The sequence below is a fragment of the Sphaeramia orbicularis genome, chromosome 1 (genome assembly GCF_902148855.1).
Source record: "Sphaeramia orbicularis chromosome 1, fSphaOr1.1, whole genome shotgun sequence".
NCBI lineage: Eukaryota > Metazoa > Chordata > Actinopteri > Kurtiformes > Apogonidae > Sphaeramia > Sphaeramia orbicularis.
The window spans coordinates 46,990,471-47,014,440 of NC_043957.1; the positions used below are offsets into that span (position 1 = coordinate 46,990,471).

At 37.7% G+C, this 23,970-nt stretch overlaps 1 protein-coding gene across 1 annotated transcript in view; it reads right to left on the bottom strand.

Moving 5' to 3' along the window:
* Positions 1–219: 219 nt before the first annotated feature.
* tbck (TBC1 domain containing kinase) overlaps positions 220–23,970 on the bottom strand; it is a 44,550-nt gene continuing 20,799 nt past the window's right edge. The window contains exons 22-27 of the mRNA XM_030140503.1: positions 19,875–20,036; positions 17,769–17,941; positions 10,706–10,869; positions 8,175–8,334; positions 1,951–2,138; positions 220–626 (exon numbers count right to left, since the gene is read on the bottom strand). Of these exons, the coding sequence (XP_029996363.1) occupies positions 2,028–2,138; positions 8,175–8,334; positions 10,706–10,869; positions 17,769–17,941; positions 19,875–20,036 (770 nt within the window). The 3' untranslated portion in view covers positions 220–626; positions 1,951–2,027. The remainder of the gene's footprint in view (positions 627–1,950; positions 2,139–8,174; positions 8,335–10,705; positions 10,870–17,768; positions 17,942–19,874; positions 20,037–23,970) is intronic.

Consider the following 23,970-nt stretch of genomic DNA (forward strand, 5'->3'; position numbering starts at 1 on the left):
ATGTGTTATAAACGTTTTTTCCTTTAGAATGTACTGTACAAACCCACAGGCTATAGGCTCCTCAAAAAAAAGTAGCTTGATAAGACATGTACATTCACTTGTCTTGAGAAATAGACCAAAAGTGATGACTAAATGGTAAAAGAAAAAGGAAAAATGCTAAAAATGCTAATGCCGCAGAAAATGATGAAATGTTAAAATAACAATCAGCACTTTGACCTGTTTCATTCAGATTCAAAAGACATCTTTATTAGAAACAACTGTAAAATGATAGCATCCATATGACAAATACATACAACACTATAGTGACATGTACAAAAAAAAGTGGAATGCAACGAAAGGTAAATCAGAATCACAAACCTCTGCGTACTTGTTATTGTAACAATATAATTGCTTTGCATAATACAGTTCCATTGATTATGTTGCTCTGACAGACAGACAGACAGTTCACTAACATCACTGGAGTTCAATTGTGCACCTCAAGGCTACAACAACTGCAGGTGTTTCAGAGCAAATAAAGATTCACTCAAAATAAAGACTGAACTACGCGGTCTGATCAAAGGTGTCATTTAATGCACATTTTCATCCAAGTTTCACTGAAATGTATGCTAACCTTAAGTCTTAATACACTAGTCGCTTTTCCATTGGACATCTGCGCAAAGCTTTACCGATATTGACTAAATGTCGAAAAAACAGAAGTGCGTAATGTTGGTTTTTCCATTAAATCACAAATGCGATTTATTTATTATCGTGAGATGACATGAGAAGTCATTCCATAAACATGGCGATGAACGTAAATATGGTGTTGATTTACAGATATATTCATTATTATTATTATATATTACCCCTCTATCTCGTACTAACTTAAAAAATAGGACCAATGGCCCTGTAGCTTACCGGCCAAATTAAAAGCTTTGGGAAATATATCCAGGTGCAATTTCTTATCACCCAGTTCTGTGTATTTATTATATTACAGAAATAGCCCATGTTTTGGTCATATTCCAATCAGATCTGTAAAAAATTCAAATTCCAACTTGATATCATTGATACTGATTTACTGGATCAATCCACTTCCTCTGTCTTATAATGGGAACATTTTTCAAAGTCGCACCAAATCCAGAATCAGATCCAGATCGATATAATGTCAATACCTTGTGCTGACATCATCATACAGAAGCTGTATACCAAGTTTGAAGTCAATCAGAACTGGAGTTTCGGAGAAGAAAACGATTGAAATCTTGTCCCCATAAGAGCCCACGATAAATTTTCCGTAAGTTCCCGGATCCAGAAGAAGATCCTGATCAGCATGTGGACATTATGTTTTGGTCATCTCCCCATCAGGGCTGGACTGTAGAAATTTACACTTGATATCATTTATATTTACTGAGTTATTGCATCGATGCACTTCCTATCTCTTATAATGTGGAAATTTTTCAAAGTGGCACCAAATCCAGAATCAGATCTGGATCCAAATAATTTCACTAACTTTTGTTGACATCATCATAAAGAAGCTGTATACCAAGTTTGAAGTCAATCGGAAATGTAGTTTCGGAGAAGAAGACAATTGAAATTTTTGTACCGGACGACAGATGACGACGACGGACGCCGCATGACGACAACAGCTTACAGCTTGTCGACCGGTAAGCTAAAAATGATTAGGTTTCCTTGTGTGCCCACACATGCTGCGACAAATTTCTTCATCTTCTTCGTTTGTTGTAACGTACACCTACATCCGTTTTTTTAATTCACCTGACTCTCATTGCGAAAAAAGGTCTTCCCATTGCAATTTTGCGTGATATACCATTTGCGCTACGCCCCAAAAATCACCTCTTGCCGGTGCCAAAACTTTTAATCGAAAAATGAGACTGTTGGCGAAATTGTCATTTTCCATTAGGTAAATTTTTATGCACAAGTTATATTTGCGCAATTTGAGGGTCAATGGAAAAGCGACTAATGATACTTATCCAGCTCAAAATGCTGTGCAGTCCTTCCAGCCATTCCTTGTGTTGAGCTGAAGCTGGGGTAGGGGGTCATATCTGAGGGGAGGGGACAGTCAGGAGCCCAGTGGACTTCAGTTTGTTAATCCCTCCATCTAAAATGCAAACCCGTGAGAAATTCACCTTGACAAGGTGTGCTGCAAACTGGGAAGACAAAACAGAAAAAAGGAGACAAAGGTAGTTATTTTTCTGAAAGTCCTATTTTTCCAGGCACAAATCTCATAAAACCTTAAATGTGTTCTGACTGACTGGCCTGGACTGATTTTGGCTCCAGGTCATGAACACTTGCTTTTGTATCTATGGGGTGACGATAAAAGCTTAGATTTCGAAGACCAGGCAAAATTCTGCACAACATTTTGATCATGAGAAGTAAAAATAAAATTGCATATGATGCTATCAATAAGCAAAGATTGAAATATTATAAGATAAAACACAGTTAAGCAAGTTGAACTGAGAAGATCTACTAAGAAGATAACACTGGTCTACAATTTTTTAGAAATGATTTGCTTCAGAGATTAAATGTGCTAAATGTTACGTATTTTAATAAGATTAATTGGAAAATAAATGACAAAAGTGCCGGTTTGCTGATGTTTTCAAGGTATATGATTAAGTGTTATTACACATATATATTGGTTTATGTACATTTATATAATAGTTTTATAAATCTTCCACTAAATAGAACCTGTAAAGTGAATGTATTCTATTGTGCAGACAGTGTTTTGAAGTAGATCTTGTAGCTCAGAGACAAATATTCCTTTTGAGTCAAACCCATTCTCTTGTTAATTCTTGAATTTCACATTTTGACCCGAGGCTGTATCTTGGAAAGTTCAGCCAACCAGCATTTTTTATTTGATTTTTTTTTTTTATCAGTGACTCTAATGTGGTAAAATTACATTACTTTTATTCTGGAAGCATTTTCCTTGCAGACCAGTGTAACAAACAGTTCATTCATGCAGGGATTTATTTAGTTTTAACAGTAAATCAAATGGCCTGTCTGTTGATTCATATATAAACGTGTGTGCACTGGTTGTGGTGAGGTTTCTCTGTACTTGAGTGTTACGTAATCTGATTATGAAACCGATCTGAAAGTGAGCCTTTTTACTTAACATTGACGAATGACAGACTGAATGATGGCAGCGTCTTAAATAAATGTTCCTTCTGGATGTACTCATTTATCTGCTGTGTGGGTGTGGAGTCATGAAACAGTTCAACAATTCTTCCCTTTTTTTGTTCTTTAAATGGGAATTTCACAAGAATTTACCAAAAAATACTTTTGAATATAACAATGTGCAATAATCATAATTAACAATGTGTAATGGTCAACAATAATCAACAATGTGTAATAATCAAAAATCTACAATGTGCAATAATGGAATAAATGATATTTTTACTATTTATTCAAGCTCTTTTAATACTATTGAAATATTTTGTATTTTATATTGTGTATTTTTTTTACTCAAGCACCGTCTCCATAAAGTGCATCTGAATTTCGTTGTATATGCTCTGTGTATATAATGACAATAAAGGAATCTTATATTATAAAAGGGAAGTGGACTCTGTGTGTGTCTCAGGTATCACACAAGAGCTGACTGCAGCAGTTTGGCATACTTATTTATTTTTAGTCAAGGAAGAGACTAATAAAAATGGCAAGCTGATAGGACCAATATTGGGCTGGTGGTGGCGTTTTAGCCGGCATGTCATTTTTGGGTGCAGCCCGCAATGCAATGCACTGCTCCCACTGTGGCATGTGATGAAGTCTGTGGTGCTGAAATAAATTGGTTGTGCTGCTGTCTTTGACTGATGCCACCTTTAGGCTGAGTTTGAAGCGAGGAATGGTTTGGTCTTCATTGGAAACTTCGATGCCGTACCAATTCCACACAACCGACTTGCTCTTGCTATTTTTAGCCACAAACTTCTCACTCTCCTTAGCAAATGGCATTTTTGTACTGGTGTGTGGAGACCAAAGACTGTGGCAACCACTCTTACAGTTAGGAGGAGGAGCCTACGGTAGCACGGCCCAGAGACACAAGAGAGATGAAATCTGATTTGACAATTACCCTTTTTTAAACATCGTCCTAATTAAATACCGTAAATTCCGGAACATAGACGGCACCTGAATATAAGCTGCAGACCCAAATTTTAGAAAGAAAATCAATTTTGTACACGTATAAGCCGCGCCGGTTTATAAGCCGCGGGTGTCCACCAGTGGCGATTTCTCATAGACTGCAAGAGAAGCCCGGCTTCCCCTATCATTATGAAAATTAAATGGTTAAATATGTTTGGTTGTGTTGACATTTCATTGACTACACGTGTTAAAACACGTTCATCTCACAGACGAGTTCGTTCAGAATCAGCTTTATCACAAATCATCAGACTCCATGTTGTTCACTTCTCATACATTCCCGTTGCGCTGTTTCCTCATACGATCTACGGTCAATGCATTTCCCTGTTGAAGCCTGGCTTCTATGGGAGTCTATGGGACCGAGTGGAACCTTTTTGTTCATTGCGTCAAAACTGGACGGTAAATGGATAAAGGTTTTCTTTGAGTTCAAATGAAATTCTTTTACCCGAGACAATAATCATAATAATAAATACTGACCAAAGTTTGTGTAGAATCAATTCCTCCTCTTCCGATCCGTGTCTATCTCATCGAGCGCTTTTTTTTTTGGGAAATGTAACTAGCGAGCTAATTGGAGAGCGAACAGCCAATCAGAGTGTACTTCCGCAAGCTCTCTGATTGGTTGGTTTTGTGGCCCAATTGTAATGTGTGCGTCAAGTTGAGCGTGCGGACACGACAACCTGAGCGTGCAGGGAGAGGGAGGTTGAGCGAGAGAGGGAAGGGGAAAGTGAGCGAGCGCAGCGGTCTGTTTGTGCGCCATGGAAAGAATTTGTGAGAGAACGTTATGAGTAAAACTAACATGCAAACGCATTCATGGAGCACAATATCGATTTTTGTTCGCTCCAGCATAATTTCTTTTTGAAATATAATTGATGTGCTTGCAAAATATATTTTTATGTGCTCAAAATCTCTAATTGTGTGCTCAGAATCTATCATTGCTCGCTCAAGAAACTGGCACAAATATAATTCTATACACCATGCACCTGAACTGCTGCTACAGTCACAGCTGTTACTTTATATCACTGTTGCTGCTGCCACATGTACCATCACTTTAACTGTACTGTTGCTGTATACTGTGTAATTTTGTACCTATTAAGAAGTTATTTTTATTATTTTTTGCATATTTTATTACAGTTTTTATTCTATCTTATTTAGATTTCATATATTTTATTTTATAATTTATCCTTTTATCTTTCTCATGCTCCAAATATTGAGACCTGGGTAACTATATTCCATTCTATCATGTAATGTTGACAGAATGACAATAAAGCTGAGTCTGAGTTAAGCCTGATGTTGATTATGTTTGTGTTTTTATTTACTACACTGTCAGCCTCTTACAAAACACCACAGCTTCACAATCATTGTGTAATCAGGGTTCCTACACATTTGAAATTTCAAAATGCCATACTTTTTCCAGACCCTAATTTCCAGATGTCTTGGTAAAAAAATTCCAAGGAGCCAACCAGTCTTTATATTTGGCATTGAAAACACCAATGTAAAGATATGCTTTTATGTCAAATATCTGAGTATAGTTTTAATTTATTACAATTTTGATTTTATATACCCAATATGTGGAACCAATATTCACTTTTAAAGTCTTTGAAAAGGTTCGTTAGGCATCTTTGTGTTATTTATACAATAAATTATAAACATTTTTCACATCGGACTTTATCTTTTTTTGTGTGTTTTTTGGCCTTTTGTGTTGATATAGTAGGTAAAGTGAAAAAATAATGGGCAGATTAGATAGATGAAGTTGTGCTGAACAGAGTGATACCAAATATGGGTATAGTAAACATTTCTTTATATAGTATTTAAAGGCAAAATCAAAAGTACTCAAAAACGACCCCTAAGGGTTAATGCACATAAATCAATGATAAAAACTGAGACTCAGTCATTTATATCAACAAAATAAGTTAGCCCCCCCCCCGAGTGGGTGCCTTTACTGTTTTTCTGTGGCCATCATAAATCACACACTGAACCCTTAAGTCACATGCTCCTGTATTACATCCCAGCTACGCATTTGCTGCTGCTTCTATCACTGAAATTAGGCATAACAACTGGAAAACACATGGAAGGAGGACACCTTGTTAAAGTGGGCTGTTGCCTGAGGGCACAATCCCTGCTGAGTTCTTTAAATCGAAGTTAGGCTCATTTATTCCAAAAAGAAGAGAATTTCTAATCAATAGGCAGTCCTCATTTCTTTAACACTGATGTGAGTGAGGTTGTTTTTGCGCACTGAAATGTCAAAGACTGATTTATCTAACAGACAGATTCACTTCACTTGTCCTGAAAGTTTGACATGCATCCTTTACATAGATATGGTTAGTATTGTAGGATTAAACAGTAGCTGCTTTAAGGATGAGCTTAGTAAAGGGACATTTACGACCTCCCCAATCCATCTAAATCTTTCACAGTGAACCTTTGGACGCCACATAAAATGAACTACCATGAATATGAATCTAAACCAGTGGTTTCCAACCTTTTTTAGCTCGTAAACACATTTTAACGTCACAAATTACTGGCGACCCCAGACATTCAAAATGAAGCCTTTTTTTTTGCTAAAATTTAATTTGTTTTTGATCATGTAATAGTTTGCTACACTATGTTGCAAATACACATTAATTTTAGATGACATTTAGGCTATATAATATATATATATTATTGTGGACAGAGGCAGAAAAGCCAGGTGTAGATTACTGCACAAAGTGAGAATTTGATTTTCCTGGGTCAGGATATGTACAGTCAGTCCAGCTTGGATTTACAAGGCTGACAATTAATACTGAACAAACAATAACTCAAACTATGAATTATGAAAGAACTGCAGCATCTGAAACCGACCACAATGAACATTTGAAAGATAAACAGAACCACAGTGCTTCAGTTTCAGCTTCACAGTTTGTCATGTCTTTTATGTGTTGGGATTGTCTCTGTCAACTCACTATATATTTTTTATTAGTAAGTTTTTTTTCTTCATTTTATCAATTACTAGAAATTCCAGGCAACCCCACATGGGGTCCCAACCCCAAGGTTGAAAAACACCAATCTAAACTATTAATTAAAAATCTATACTATTTTCTTCAGAATCAATGCAATCAATAAATGGGATATGTTAATACTTGTATGTATCAATATTTTCTACCTCCCAGGACACTTATCAGATGTAGAGTGGTGTGCAAAAATATTAGAACACTGATCGTTAGTGTGCAACATAACTCAAAAAGTTATGGACAGATTTGGATGAAATTTTCAGGGTTTGTTGGAAATGGGATAAGGAAGAAATGATTAAATTTTGGTGGTGATCGGGGGTGGGGGGCCCACGGGGGGGGCCACTGATCAGCCTTGGCGGAGGTCTGCGCTCTCCGAGTGCTTCTAGTTATTTTTATAAACTACAGTGGTGTGCAAAAATATTAGAACACTTGTCAAATCTTAAGAAACTGGTGGTTTATTTGTTCCCAGAGCCTGAATTTAACTTTTTTGCCATTGCAAAAGGTAAAAGGCAAAGGTGGTGAGAATATTTCACCTACAAATTTATCAGTCCAGTCCTTTTTTTACATTTTACTCTAATCTTTGGTGTGGCCCCCCTTGGCAACAATCACAGCAGCACATCTTTCTGGCATTGTGTCGATGTATTTTCTGAGAGTTTCAGCCCCAATGTCATTTCATGCTCTCAGAAGGTCATTCCAGAGAGTTTCCTTAGATTGTTGCCGAGGGGGGCCACACCAAAGATTAGAGTAAAATGTAAAAAAAAAAAAGGACTGGACTGATAAATTTGTAGGTGAAATATTCTCAGTACTTTTGCCTTACCTTTTGCAATGGCAAAAAAGTGAAATTCAGGCTCTGGGAACAAATAAAGCACTTTGACAAGTGTTCTAATATTTTTGAACACCACTGTAGATAATGTGTAAGACATATCGACCCATTTTGTCATAGTCAAAAAAATCAAAGAATTCTACATTTAGCTTATTTCTAAATGTGTAATTCATTGGAGAACCCTTCTAGAGGCTAAACAGTGCGTCCGCTAATGCATAGGACTGTACACAGGTGAAGACAGGTTTTCTCACCATGGCTGCACTCTTCATGGCGTGGCAGATCACTACAATGACACGCCCTCTGGAGTTCTGGAGAATTCCTGTCGCAGGACACTGCACCAGCTCACCATCAGGGCTGAACACTGTGCCAAAGGGAATGTTGACACTGCCAGAAATATGGCCTCTGCTAAAACTGGAAGCCATAAGGTTAAGGAGCAAAGCTTTGAATGCACTTAAGTATTAAAATGTCACCATTTCACAGTTGGACAGAAAACACAAGAAAACAATGAGCAGTCAGTGATAATTAAAATGCTCCTAGTTCTCAAAGAGCAGCTTTGGACACTATTATTCACAGACATGTCAGAACAAGCTCAACTTCTTTCTCAAGTTACTGTGTTCACACAATCTCTGTCAAAAGATGTTACATAATCAAAACTGAAAAATGGGAGTTAACCTCTGTCTATCAGGAGGCTCCAGTGTGGGAATTTAAGAGATAAGATAAGATAAAATAAGATAAGCTATGCCTTTATTAGTCCCACAAGGGGAAATTCCAGGTTTACAGCAGCAAAGCACAAAAGCACACAAAGAAGTGCAAAATCAAAATAAAGACAAATCAAGAAAGCTATATATATTATTTCCAGCTGTGCACATGCTGATCATGCCACTGGTTGGATAGGGACACGGTTTATTTCACTTGATGATTTGTCTTTATTTTATCCACTAGTCCTTGATTAATGCATCTTTAATTCTTACATATTTACCATTCCATTTATGAGCTGAATATTGAAGCTCACCCCTTCTGGATTTGTGTAAGGAACATAAAACATGAGTAAACCAACTAATCTGCAAACACTACTCATCAGCTCATCAAACACAATGAAAAATATGGATAAGAAATATCTATATCGGAAAGTGCTTCTATGTAAGATTTACTCATCACTGTGTGTATGTACATTAACCCTTGCACATGCAAACACACGCAGTAGTAGACAACTGCTATATAATGACTCTCCTTGTGCTGTATTGAGGCAAACATGGATATGGAATGAAATGTGAAATGTTCTACCTCTCGGTCTGCCAACAGTTTCTTTCCCAGTGTTGTGCGTAGCCTTAACAACTCCATATCACATACTTTACAATGTATGGTGCATGTTTACCTCCGCCAAGGAGGTTATGTTTTTGCCAGGGTTTGTTTGTTTGTTTGTTTGTCTGTCCGTTAGTGTGCAACATAACTCAAAAAGTTATGGACAGATTTGGATGAAATTTTCAGGGTTTGTTGGAAATGGGATAAGGAAGAAATGATTAAATTTTGGTGGTGATCGGGGGTGGGGGGGCCCACGGGGGGGCCACTGATCAGCCTTGGCGGAGGTCTGCGCTCTCCGAGTGCTTCTAGTTTATTTTTGTATTTGTGTATAGATAACGCACTTTATATTCATGCACTTTGTCCAAGTGAGTGTTGGTTGATCTACGGGGGCATCTGTCTTTTTATTACTCTTATTACCTCCGCCAAGGAGGTTATGTTTTTGCCAGGGTCTCTGTCTGTCTGTCTGTCTGTTTGTTATTTTGTTTGTTTGTTACCTCCGCCAAGGAGGTTATGTTTTTGCCAGGGTTTGTTTGTTTGTTTGTCTGTCCGTTAGTGTGCAACATAACTCAAAAAGTTATGGACAGATTTGGATGAAATTTTCAGGGTTTGTTGGAAATGGGATGAGGAAGAAATGATTAAATTTTGGTGGTGATCGGGGGTGGGGGGGCCCACGAGGGGGGGCCACTGATCGTTAGTGTGCAACATAACTCAAAAAGTTATGGACAGATTTGGATGAAATTTTCAGGGTTTGTTGGAAATGGGATAAGGAAGAAATGATTAAATTTTGGTGGTGATCGGGGGTGGGGGGGCCCACAAGGGGGGCCACTGATCAGCCTTGGCGGAGGTCTGCGCTCTCCGAGTGCTTCTAGTTCATGTAATTTTTCATAGTTTTTTACTTTGTACTGTCTTTTATATATCTTTATGCTGAGCTCTTGCAACTCGTTTTCCAATGCAGTTTTTCTGCAAATGGCGAATAAACTGATTTGATTCTGGAAGTCTGTGCCTGAAGTGTATTACATACTGGGAGACTGCTGATATTACTGTTACTGTGGCCAACATATTGTGACATATCATATACTGTGAGTTGCACTTTCTGTGTAAAGACAGCTTGAAACAATGAACATTATCATTATAGTTTATTTCATTTGCACTTTAAGATATAGAGCCAGAATAAAATATGTTATTCACTTGAATTTATCAGAAAACCTGATAATATTTCACCGTTTTCACTTTTTCACTTCTTCTAACTGTCTTTTTTGTAGTTGTATCTTATTTGTAGCTATTAAAAGGTGAGTGAGGACAGTGATACTAAGTAATTTGGCAGAACTGGGGTTCTAGCAATGACAAAACAGTGAAAATGAGAGGGTTGAGAATAGCTCCCATCTTTCCCCAGGGTAGATCTGTCATTAACCGGGGTATTACCTTCATGTAGAAAAAAACTCAACTATTGAGACATCATAAGCAGGAACAGTAAGGATACTCTTCTGCACTGCGGATGTCGACTGCAACAATTTTAGGCTTTCCTGCCCTGGTCCTTTTGGTAGGTCCAGCCAATGACAATTCACAGAGATCGATTAAGTCCTCGGCAGAGATCCGAGGGGAAACTTCTGCTTTCAGGTCACACAGTGCCAAAGGCTCCCGAGACTATAAGAGAGAGAGAGGATGAAAGAAGATAAGATCCACAAAAGAGACAACTGCACCGCAAGGTTCTAGACAATTACTGAAAGACATTTAATGAGAGATTTAGGAAACATATTCTCATTTTAAAATGATACAAGTCTGTATTCATTAGAACAGCTGTATTAACCCAAATGTGTTATTTAAATATCTCCAACTGATTTTAAAAGACCATTCCACTGACTTCTGAAGAGAGTAACAAACGGACTGGCCAAAAACAGTCCCAACCTGGGTTTAACTGTGCAAATACTTCAGATCCGTCCATTGAATAATAACTGCACTAATTAAAAGGTTTCAGCAGCCATAAGTTATTTAACCCTAACTGACACAGTGAATAGCTTCTCATTTCTTAAACAGCCATGGCAGACGACATATCCTGTGATTGTGGAACAAATGTAACCATTTCAGAAGGGTCAAATTATTGACAAACATCTAGCATAGAAAATAACTGCTAAAACTGGTTACAAAATGTCCAACGCTTTATCAAAACCTGGAAGAATAGTGGTGAACCATCATCTTTTTTTTTTTTTTCCCAATCTTGACAAAACAATTGAAAATGAATTGTTGCACAATTTCTAATTTTTTACATGTATACAAAAAATTAAACAAAACAAACTGTGATTGAATGGATATGGAAAAATATGCTGGTTCTTAATGTATCAAAAACAAACAGTATTATATTTGGCTCAACCCATACTCTACATCATCAACCTGAATTGAATCTCATCATACATAAAATATCTGTGAAACAAGTTCAAGAAACAAAATTACTGGGAGTTATGTTAGATAACAAATTGTCTTGGACTAAACAGATTGATAATATGACGACCAAGATGGGAAATGCTGTTTCTGTGGTCAAAAGCTGTGCAGCTTTTATGTCACCTAGTTTAACTAAACTGGTCATTCAATCCTTAGTACTGTCAGTTTTGGATTACTGTCCAGCAGTATGGTCAAATACAACACAAGAAAATATTAAAAAGTTGCAAATTGTACAAAACAGAGCCGCTCGCACTGCATTGCATTGCATTACAGAATAAATGTTATTGAGATGCATAATAACTTAAACTGGCTCTCTGTTAAAAAAAAGATTACTTTATTCATTACTGGTTTTCTTTAGAAATATTATTAGAACAAAAAAAAAACATCCATTTTGTACAAAAATGTTTGTTTTAGTTCAGATAGACATAGCTATGCAACCAGGCAGACAACCAGAGATAGTTTTACACTACCCAAATCAAGAACAAATACAATGAAAAAAATGGTAATATACAGAGCTATGCAAGAATGGAACAAACTACTGGAACACATCACACAAGAAACTGTAAAAATGAATTTAAGAAATCAGTTAAGAAACTATTGGTTTCTATTGACCATAGATGATTGATACCTGGGTGAATTGAATATATGTACTGTATATATTATACTGCTGCTGACCTAAAGGAGCTGTTGTGTCTGTATTTTTGTCTGTTTTTTTGTATGTTATGTAGGATGTGAAAACTGTTTTGTATGATTATATTGCATGTTATTTGCATTGACAAGTTGTAAAGATTATTGTAAGGACCCCAGGAAGAATAGCTGTATCTATGGTACAGCTAATGGGGATCCTAAAGAAAGAGAGAGAGAAAGAAAGAAAGAAAGAAAGAAAGAAAGAAAGACAAAGAAAGAAAGAAAGAAAGAAAGAAAGAAAGAAAGAAAGAAGAAAGAAAGAAAGAAAGAAAGAAAGAAAGAAAGAAAGAAAGAACACAAAAAAGGGCTTGGAGTGTTCACATTTAGAATAATGATGTGTGTTACACAAGGTAAATTGCTGGACAGAAAAGAGAAGATGACCAAACAGAAAAATTACCATAAAGGTCAATCTGGAACAAAGGGGAAATTAGTTTTTTTGACTAATTGAAACAGAGGATTCCAGATTTGTGAGAATTTATCAGCAGAGGCATGAAGTGTCATTCAAATTTTTTCCAATTTGAGGAAATACAGGACATCACTGAGCCAAGGTATAAAGGAAGGGACCCGTGGTGACGTCCATTTCAACACAATTACCCTTCTCATAAGAATGTTAATAAATGCAAGAGAGTTACTTTGGGAGGTGGAAAAGGAAGGTGTACTGACAATTAACCATCATCTTTGAGGAAGAAACGTAAATTAAAAAACCTAAAACGATAGTGATCTAAGATCAATTTAACACCTGATGAAATCAAATCATTAAAAAAAAACCCAAACATTAGATCTAAAAGCTTTGTTTAATTGTGAAAGTAGAATTTACACTGTGTTAGGATTCAAAGATTTATGAGTTACTGTCATGACCAACCCTCTCGTCTTTGATTTCTCATTTTCAACTTCTAATCTGACATCACTCAACCTCTGACAATAAATACATGCATACAGAGTCAAATATAAAAATCAATGTACCAACGCAGTGAAAAACAGCAGCCTTTGAATAAATAACCCCTTACAAATGGGGTACAATGATCAATTTCTCTTTTATCTTCCAGTTCAGTTTTTATTTTTCCTCCAGTTTTCTGAAACATCCTAAAGAGTTTCATTAGTTCGAAGGAAATACTATAAAAGTTAGTTAGTGATAAATTCCATTGTCATACTCATCTCAATGCGAACATGCACTATATACATATTGTAAAAGACTGCCTGAAACAGTCGATTTACTCAAACCATGCATTCACATCTTCTGCCCCAGCTACCGTCAGATTATTTGGTTTCAATTTTTTTCTTTACTTATCACAAGTAATATTGCCATGCAATAGTGCATAATGTTATCACAAATTGCAGATTTTCTTCATATCATAACAGCCTATTCCTGAAGAACAGCAATTTGCAAAAAGTTTATTACTGCCACAATGATACCGGCATGTCCGTGTGTAACAACTAGTAAACAGCGGAAGATGGTAATGACTTCCTTCAACTGACAAAAAAAAAAAATGTCTATGAAAAAGAAATCAGATATGCAAGTAAAAGAAATCCAGTTCCAGAAGCAACACAGCGACACCAATGTCTCCCATCACATGTTGCTTCTGCACCAGATTTTTGTTTGTTCAGCTGGGTTTAACCACCTGTGCTGAAAGGAACTTAAAATGAATCTGAATGACATTTTAATTACTGAGAAATAACACTACTTTTTTATTATCTTGCAGTTGAGCTATTAATGTTGATGAACAAACTATTTTCGACATTTTTCCAATGTTGTGACCTGCAGAGTCATTGTAAGTACTTCAATAAAAACAAAGGATTATCCCGTGCTGTTTAAACCTTAGAGGTCTGAGCCTATTTTGGCCATTTTTGAGTATATTTGATTTTGCCTTTATATACTATATAAAGAAATGTTTACTATACCCATGTTTGGTATCTTTTTTTTTTTTCAGCACAACTTTATCTATCCCATCTGCCTATTATTTTTTCACTTTAACCTACTACATAAACATAAAAGGCCAAAAAACACACACAAAATATAAAATCCGATTTGAAAAATTTATATAATTTTTTGCATAAATAACACAAAGATGGTTAAGGAACCTTTTCAAAGAGTTTAAAAGTAAATAATGGTTCCAAATATTTGGTATATAAAATTAAATTGTAATAAATTAAAACTACACTGAAATATTTGACATAAAAGTATATCTTTACAAAGGTGTTTTCTCTTTCATTATCTGTAAGCCATACTCATCAAAATTTCAAGAAATAAGGCTTGAAATATTTCACTCTATGTCTAATGAGTCAATACAATACATGGGTTTCACTTTCTGAAATGAGTGACAAAAAAATATTGAACTTTTTCATGATATTCTAATTTTTTGAGATGGACTTGTATGACTTTCACGATTCCAAAGGACCCCCAAGTTTTTTTTTGCTGGGACTGCTACCAGGAGATGTATTAGAGAGAGAAGACAAATACTTCTTTAAAATTCTTATAATTGCTTTTTATAAAAGGCCATTACAAGGAACTGGCTCAAAACTGATGCACCCCGTGAGGATCAGTGGCTGTAATAGAGGAAATCTACTCTATGGAAAGATGGACTTATTACCTACGGCCCAAGGAACATATCTTCATTAAGTGCTGGAGAAAATGGCTGGACTATAAACAAAACAAAGCATAATTACTAGTTTGTCACTAGTTACTAGTTTGGTATCCTTCTCATCCAGTGTCACTGCTGCGAAGAAGGCTTACTATAATAACAAAATTCATTCTGTCACCGCCACCGACACCAAGAAACTATTCTCAACCTTTAAAACACTACTCAACCCTCCACCTCCACCGCCCACTACTAATCTGACAGCAGACAATTTTGCTTCATTTTTCACAAATAAAGTGTCTACTATCAGCAGTCAGTTCACTGATCCACCCATAGACTGCACGCCTCCTTCTTCAACATCATCATCATCACACACTGCTTCTTCTCCCCTGACTATGGCTACTACTAACTCAACTGACAAAAGCCCAACTGCGTCATTCCCCTCATTTACTCCCCTCACAGAGAACGAGGTGTCTAAACTCCTTTCCTCTAGCCGTCCTACAACATGCCTGTTGGACCCTATTCCATCCAACCTCTTACAGTCTGTTGCGCCTACTATCACAGCACCAATCACACATGTGATTAATGCTTCACTGACATCAGGAACATTTCCTACAGTACTTAAACAAGCACAGGTAACACCACTACTCAAAAAACCTTCCCTCACCCCCACTCAAGTGGAGAATTATTGACCAGTCTCACTCCTCCCATACCTTTCTAAGACCATCGAAAGGGTGGTTTTCAAACAGGTCACATAATTCCTCTCCCAAAATAACCTCCTTGACATCAACCAATCTGGCTTCAAAATCGGCCACTCCACTGAAACGGCTCTGTTGTCTGTGACAGAAGCCTTGAAAGAGGCTAGAGCAGCAGCCAAGTCCTCAGTACTCATTCTACTGGACTTATCAGCAGCATTTGTCACTGTCAATCATGATATCCTGTTATCCATACTCTGGAACATGGGCATCACAGGCCACGCACACTCCTGGTTTCAATCTTACCTTACTGGTCGGTCCTTCAGTGTGTCCTGGCTAGGGCACACATCAGCAGTTAACCGCCTCACCACAGGGGTCCCCCAAGGCTCTGTGTTGGGCCCCCTCCTTTTTGCCATATACACCACCTCACTCGGTCAGATCATCCACTCACACGGCTTCTCATATCATTGCTATGCTGATGATACCCAGCTCTATCTGTCATTCCCACCTGATGACTCCACAGTCTCAGTGCGGATCTCAGATTGTCTCTCTGACATATCTGCATGGATGAAAGCCCATCACCTTCAGCTGAACCTGTCCAAAACTGAACTGCTGGTCTTCCCAGCTAAGTCAACCATACAGCAGGACATCTCCATCACTATTGACTCCATACCTCTGGCTCCTACTAGTGTAGTACATAACCTGGGAGTCATGATTGATAATCAGTTGACCTTCACGGATCACGTTGCCTCTGTCACCCGATCATGCCGTTTCACTCTGTTCAACCTAAGAAAGATCAGGCCATACCTAACCGAACAGGCCACCCAGCTCCTGGTGCAGACTATGGTTATCTCCCGTCTTGACTACTGCAATGCTCTTCTAACGGGCCTCCCAGCTTGTGTTGTCAAACCACTACAGATGGTCCAGAATGCAGCAGCGCGTCTGGTCTTCAATCAGCCTAAAAGGGCACATGTCACCTACTTACTCATTGAGTTACACTGGCTACCCATAGCTGCCCGCATCAAATTCAAATCTTTAATCCTAGCCTACAAAATTCTCAGTGGGTCTGCTCCTGTCTACCTAGGTGCACTAATAAAAGCTTATGTCGCCCCTCGACCACTCCGCTCGTCTGGGGAATGTAGTCTGGTGGTCCCCAGACCTTGTACAAGACAATCCAGGCTCTTTTCATGGGTCGTTCCACGTTGGTGGAACGCTCTACCAAGTGCTACAAGAACAGAGTCATCCCTGCCTATCTTCAAGAAGCTCCTGAAGACCCAGCTCTTCCGAGAGCACCTCCTATCCTAGCACTTTCAAACATTCCATTTTAAATATTCTAATAAGGTTTTTCCCAGGATAACCACAGATTCTTCCAGGATTATCTCTGGACCTGCTGCGGTGGTCCGGCCTCTTCCCTGCCCTCATCATCACCACTCACTCATCCTCAACCGCCTCCATGTGTCTCCCCCTACTCCCCCCTTCTCCCCCTCTCCCCCAGTCTCTATCTCTATCGCTCTCTCTTTTTCCCCTTCTCTACCCTCTCTCTTTAACCCCAACTGGTCAAGGCAGACGGCCATCCTCCAGGAGTCTGGGTCTGCTCGAGGTTTCTGCTGTTAAAGGAAAGTTTTTCCTCGCCACTGTCACCAGTCACAAGTGTTTGCTCCTGGAGGATTCTGTTGGGTTTCTGTAAATTGACTTAGAGTCTGGTTTTGACCAACTCTATATATAAAATGTCAAGAGATAACTTTTTTTGTGATCTGGCACTATATAAATAAAATTTGATTGATTGAGATATTTAATTGGTTTTCCCCTGTAAGTCGCTTTGGAAAAAAGCATCTGCCAAATGCGTAAACATAAACATAAACATAAACAAATATTTTGTGTTCGACCAGTGACCCCTAGTTTCTATGTTGTATTGTCTGTTGATAAAACAAATAAAAATTAAGTATGAAAAAAAAAAAAAAAAGACCAATGGAACTTGTCATCCGTGGCGACAGATCTCATATTAACCCTTATGCTTCCAGGCGCAGAAGACTTTTATTTTGCACCATTCAAATTAGCGTTGTTCACTGAAGCATGAAAACTGACCCAGGACACTGGTGTCAATCGAGGAAGAATTAAATACAGGTACAAATAAATTAATAATACTCACCAGATCTGTCTTGGACATGTCCTGGTAGTCAGATGAGTAGTATGTTGCTGTTTTCCCGAAGCCGTTGTCACCAGCAGTTTTCGGTGGCTGAGCATGTTGTCTGTATGTAGCGCTCTTTGGCGTCCAGCAGAAGAGGTTGATGGATTCACGGACGCACCGCTCAATGTCAATTTCTGTGCAGTATAATAACTCCAATTAGATTAAATATTTTCACTAAGGTGATGATGTAATAGTTCAGACAGATCTAGACAAAAAACAGCTTGACCTTGGTATTTGGTCCGGGGGACGCTGGTGGCTCTTTAATTTAATGACCGACCATAGTTTAGCTAATGTTCCTCACCTGAGCCCCAAACACATTTTATCACCAAGCTGAATTTTTGGCCGTTTTTATCTTGTCTCTCTGGAAGTATCTATCCATATAGGGAACTGCATTAAGAATATAAGGAATTCTTAATGAACAACAGCAAGTCTCACTAATGAGAGCTCCTTGGGATGAGAGGTTGATGGATTCATGGACACATTGATTACTGACTGAATTAGGACCATTTTGCACCACTAAATCCAAAAATGACATCTGTTTTTCTCAATCAGGTCAGGTTTTTTTCCTCATTTGATTTGAAAAATTTGATCTTCTCACAAAATTGATTACATTTTTGTGACTTTATCAGTTGATTTTTTATATAGTTCTCACCCAAAATAGGTTTTAAGAGAAAAAAAATCATTTTCTAACAGGATGTATTTATTATTTATTATGTATTCACCGCAGATGTAGCAGAATACGTCAGGCTTATTTTTGCAAGATCTTCTAGTCGAAGCCATTTCATTCACCTGTAATATTAAAAAAACCATTAATCATAAATTGGCAAAAGTAAAATTCTCAGAACTCGTTTATTGCAAGAAAAATGAAAGAATTTTGTATCATATGATGTGAAAATGCCCATAAATGTAAGCAAAAATGTTAAAAAGCCAATATGTAGCATAGTTCAGAAAGTTGACCTGATTGAGCAAAATTAATGTGATTTTTGGATTCAGCACACCAAAATTATCCTAAATCTGCTCAAAAAACTTAAACAATAAATTTGGTATTGACCAGTGTTATGTTTTAATTGTAATTGTGTGTTTTTAACCTGTCTCTTTATCATTTTTGTAAAGCACTGTGAATTGCCCTGTGTATGAATTGTGCTATACAAATAAATTTGCCTTGCCTTGGGATGATCTACTGATCCTGGATGGAGCTATACACAAGATGCATCTTTTCCATCTTCTGTTCCACGTCAGTGTTAAAGGTTGTCAGATACAAACACAGTTACAAGGTTCACTCTTGTGAAATAAAAAAAAAAAAAACCCTGTGGTCTGAGATTTCTCACCACCAGGCCTACAGGCAGTTCAGGGAATCACATTTTTCCCCCCTTGGGGCGAGAAATGCTGCATGCAATCATTCCTCCTGCTAAAAGAGGCAGGAATGAGCAACAGGAGATTGATAGCAGTTTTAACAAGCTCTGGGCTCATCTGGCCATTCCAAAGAAGGCAATTCTGTCAAGGTGCCAGGTTTCTTCTTAGCCATGACAAAACTACATTTTAGTAATTATATAGGTGTATAGGTGTTGTTTGGAGGGCTATGACTCATCCAATAGCAGAATAGAGTGGAGCTGCAACCGATTAATCGACACAAAGTGATCCAAAAAAATCATTCAACCTCAATTCTCCTGAATCAAAGCTTTGTTTCCTTCATTTCTCTGCTGTTAAAAATTGGTTCCACTGTTGTGTTTCACACGGACGCTTATTGTGACGCACAAAGAAGCTTCAATTCAGGAAAAATGCAATAGAATATTTCCCTTCAATCAATTCGAGTTGATTAATCGAATCGTGAATTTTTGCATTCACTTCAAGCACCTTATCGATTAACTGGTTGCAGCTCTAGAATAGAGTTGCTAGTTAAAAGAAACTGTGGGGCTCTATGGAAGGTGACTGTGGTTTAAAGGAAGCGAGACATTGAGCATGATGTAAAATAGATGAAATACAGTAAGACTGTAGTGATATTACTGTCAAACTAGAGATTCACCATCTCAAACAGGCAATGAAATCAGTAGCAGCCCATGTTCTCACCTGGCAGGTCAGAGAATAGAAGGATGCACTCGTTGAAGCCGTTAGCCAAGAGGCGGTCTCTCAGCTGCTGCAATATGGCCACGCCAATACAGAATGGGAATGAGGAGTTACCCAGCAGGAGTGTGTCCCACAGGTGAAAGATCTTGTGCAGTGGAAACACGTCTGCATAAGAGACATAAAAACAAATGGGAAAGATTTTACAAAATATATGAATGTCTTAAAAGACACATGCCTAAAGGAACACACAATAAGACAATAGCAAGGAAAATGTACAGAGTGAGAGACAGGAAAATGAGCTTATATGTAACAACTATGATTGGCATGTGTCACTGTTATGACCCTGGGCCATAATTTGTCTATTTATATGTATATGTATGTGTTTTCTGTTTAGTGTGTGTGTTCTCCCCCGTCCTATAGGTGTGCTGTGCCCCTTTTGTGTCTGTTTGTGTAGCAGGTGCTGATTGGTGGAACAGGATTACCCGGCCCCTTTAAAAATGGCCCTGGAGCTTCCATCCATGCTCTCTCTTGCCTCCTTCCAGCTTTCAACCCTGTGTTCGTGTGTGACCGTCAGTCTTCGTGTGCTCGTGTGACACTTCGATTGTGCATAGTTGTAAATAGTTGTTTTTTTTTGTAAATTGATCCTTTTTCTGGTAGGGGAGGTCGGCTCTTTTGTTTTCCCATTTTCTCCTGTTTTGGGTTAGGTAGTTAGGTAAGTTTTCTGTATTTTATTTCTTGCATTTATTTTGGAGTAGGCAATTTAGTTTAAACTTTACAGAAGATATTTTGTTTGTTGTTTTAGCCGCTCCCTCCCCTAACCCTTCCTTAGCTGTTTAGAAAAAAATAGTTGAAATAAACATTGTGAATTTTAGTTTTTGACTGACGTGTGTGTTTGGGAGCTGGGAGGGGACAAAAGTTGAGCACATTATGTTCGCCCTGGTGAACCCCTAGGCCGGGGCGTAACATCACACATTCACTTAACATGGAACTATGGCTTGAAAATGTGAGGCTCACAAAACAAAGCTGTGTTCGGCTGAGGTGCCAAATGTGAGGTAGGCACATATTTTTTGGTGGGTGTTTAAATTTATTGAAGGAATATACATGGGGCTGGATCTACAAAAGGTTTACTTGAATAAAAACATGTGCAAACTCATTGCACATGCATAAAAAAGTACATACTGATTTACTAACAGTGCGCACTAAGGGTTGAGTCTTTCAAAGGTACAAAATAGCGCATCTGGATCCAGTTTGTACATTTGCCGCAATGAATTTGCAATATGGGGCATTTACAATCAATTGTGCATATGCTGGGAGGAGAAAATGTAAATATTTTAATTTAGCACAGGCAAAGTGATTTATCAAACCTGAAAGTAATTCTGCTCATAGAAACTGTGTCTATATTTAACACGTCTCAAAGGGAGGTGCAGACAGTTTGGATGTGTAATTGCGCAAACATGGAAGTGGTTATTGTCGCAAGAAGGAGACATCGAAATGATGAAATAAGACACAGAGAACGCATTTTTCACCCTCGTGTGAACATTTTTGGAATGAATGAGGAAACACTCATTTAAACATATGGCCTATCCAGCCTTATCATTTTGGAGCTGTTGGAGGAAGTCAGATTTGGAGTCAGTCACCTGCACCTGCTCCTCGGTGCTGCTCAGAGGCATCTCATCCACTGTGCCTTCAAATGTTTTATTTGCTGACGTTCTATTAGATGCCAATTTTTCTTTTGTTCTTCTTCTGATGTCTTGATATCTTCTTTTCACTTCATTCACTGTTTGCATCCTTTTACCAACAGCGTTTACTTTTTCACAGATTTTCTCTCTTATGGCGTTCCTTTGTGCGATCGTCCGATTTCTTTGCTGTAGCTCATTTAAGTGTTTATTTGCTTCATCTGCCAACACCTCTAATTCTACAGGGTGGGGAAGCAAAATTTACAATGAACATTTAGTTTTTTCTCAGCAGGCCCTACGTTAATTGTTTTGTTTTTGTTTACCAAACATATATTGATGTCATAATCATACCTAACACTATTATCCATACCTTTTCAGAAACTTTTGCCCATATGAGTAATCAGGAAAGCAAACGTCAAAGAGTGTGTGATTTGCTGAATGCACTCGTCACACCAAAGGACATTTCAAAAATAGTTGGAGTGTCCATAAAGACTGTTTATAATGTAAAGAAGAGAATGACTATGAGCAAAACTATTACGAGAAAGTCTGGAAGATACTATTAAAGAAGAATGGGAGAAGTTGTCACCCGAATATTTAAGGAACACTTGCACAAGTTTCAGGAAGCGTGTGAAGGCAGTTATTGAGAAAGAAGGAGGACACATAGAATAAAAACATTTTCTATTATGTCAATTTTTTTGTGGCAAATAAATTCTCATGACTTTCAATAAACTAATTGGTCATACACTGTCTTTCAATCCCTGCCTCAAAATATTGTAAATTTTGCTTCCCCACCCTGTATAGGATCAAATTTGCACGTTTTCTGGGGAAATGTTTGCTCTGGTTGTCACGGGGGGTGTTGAGTCAGCTTTGGAAGGAATTTGACTGGAAGGTTAAAATACGATTTTTCAGAACCCCATTAAAATCTTTTCTCTCTAAAAGTGGTGTTAGCAACAAGTGTTGGAGAAACTGTGGTCTTGTCGGTGATCAGACACATATTTTGGGAGTGCCCCATTGTGAAACACTTCTGGACTGATGTAAAAGGCATATTGGATAGTTTACTTAAAGTGAACCTCTCTATGGACCCATTATTATTTTTACTGGACATATTCCCTGATGGTCTGTCCCACGACCAAGAATTCATACTACATCTTCTTCTGATGACTGCGAGAAAAATGATAACAATGTTATGGCTGAAACCTGAATCACCAACAATTGGACAATGGATACAAAAAATTAAACAAGTTTGTCTAATGGAACAGTTAACAGCACAGCTACAGCTGAAGACTCCAACCTTTAAAAGAAGATGGAGACCAGTATTCAGTCTTACTGGAATGGATATTTAAGCCTGGATTTTTTTTTTTTTTTTCCTCTCCTTTTCTTCATTGTAACCAAATATTTTATATTATAATCTTGGGCCCAATCTCAGGACAAATGTTACTCTGTACATTGTTTTTTTGTTTTATTTTGTTTTCTTCAATAAAAGTAAAAAAAAATTTTAAAAAAATGCGCTTTCATCTCTCCAAACTCGCCATGCTGCGAACCAAAAAAACCAAACAAAACCCTCATTTAAATAGGCGTGTCTCCAACACATTTGCATCTGTTGTCATTTACGCAATCACTCTTACTAAATCACCTGCAAACCACAGTTCAACCCCACACACAAATTTCTAGATTGTGCACACAAATTCGTACACGCAAATTGGGATCTTAGTAGATCCGACCCAGAGTGTATATAAAGACACCCTCACGTATTGACCATTAACAGCTCATTATCTGAATCTCCTCTCCTCCTCACCCCCTCTGTTAGTCACAGAGACATTAGGCTGATCTGTGTTCAAGTCATCATCAGTTTTTCTGATGAGTTTGCTCAATAAATGATTTGATGATTAGAAAACAGATGGTGGCAGAGATCAATGCCAGATGACTGATTCATTGATGTCCATGCTTTCTCGTGAACACACTCCAAATTGCATCACTGAAGCAGAAAAACAGATCCCATCACCACAAGATCATGGCTTGATTTTTAACACTGTGGCAGGAAGCCGTACAGATACAGTACTTGATAGTTTTTTAGTCACTGAGCAGAAATTTCATAATAATCTTTCACTGTATTGTCATTGAAGCAGTCTGAAAGGACATGAGACTTCTGCTTCTACTCAACGTCTATTTTCAAGGTGTAGAAAATGTACTCTGTGATATCCCTGTTTTGTGTAATCATAGGTATTTTCATTCACGTAGGAATGAAATGACAGAAATGACAATATAATGACAATGTATCTGGAATTGTCATGTTTTTTCTGTAATTAATAAATTCTACTTTTCATATTTTATTCATTTATTTCTTTTTCTTTTTTTTTTTTTTTTCAGAAAGAGGAGGTCAAAGTCTCTTGGTCTTTCGTATGTGTTTTCTTTATGTAACAATG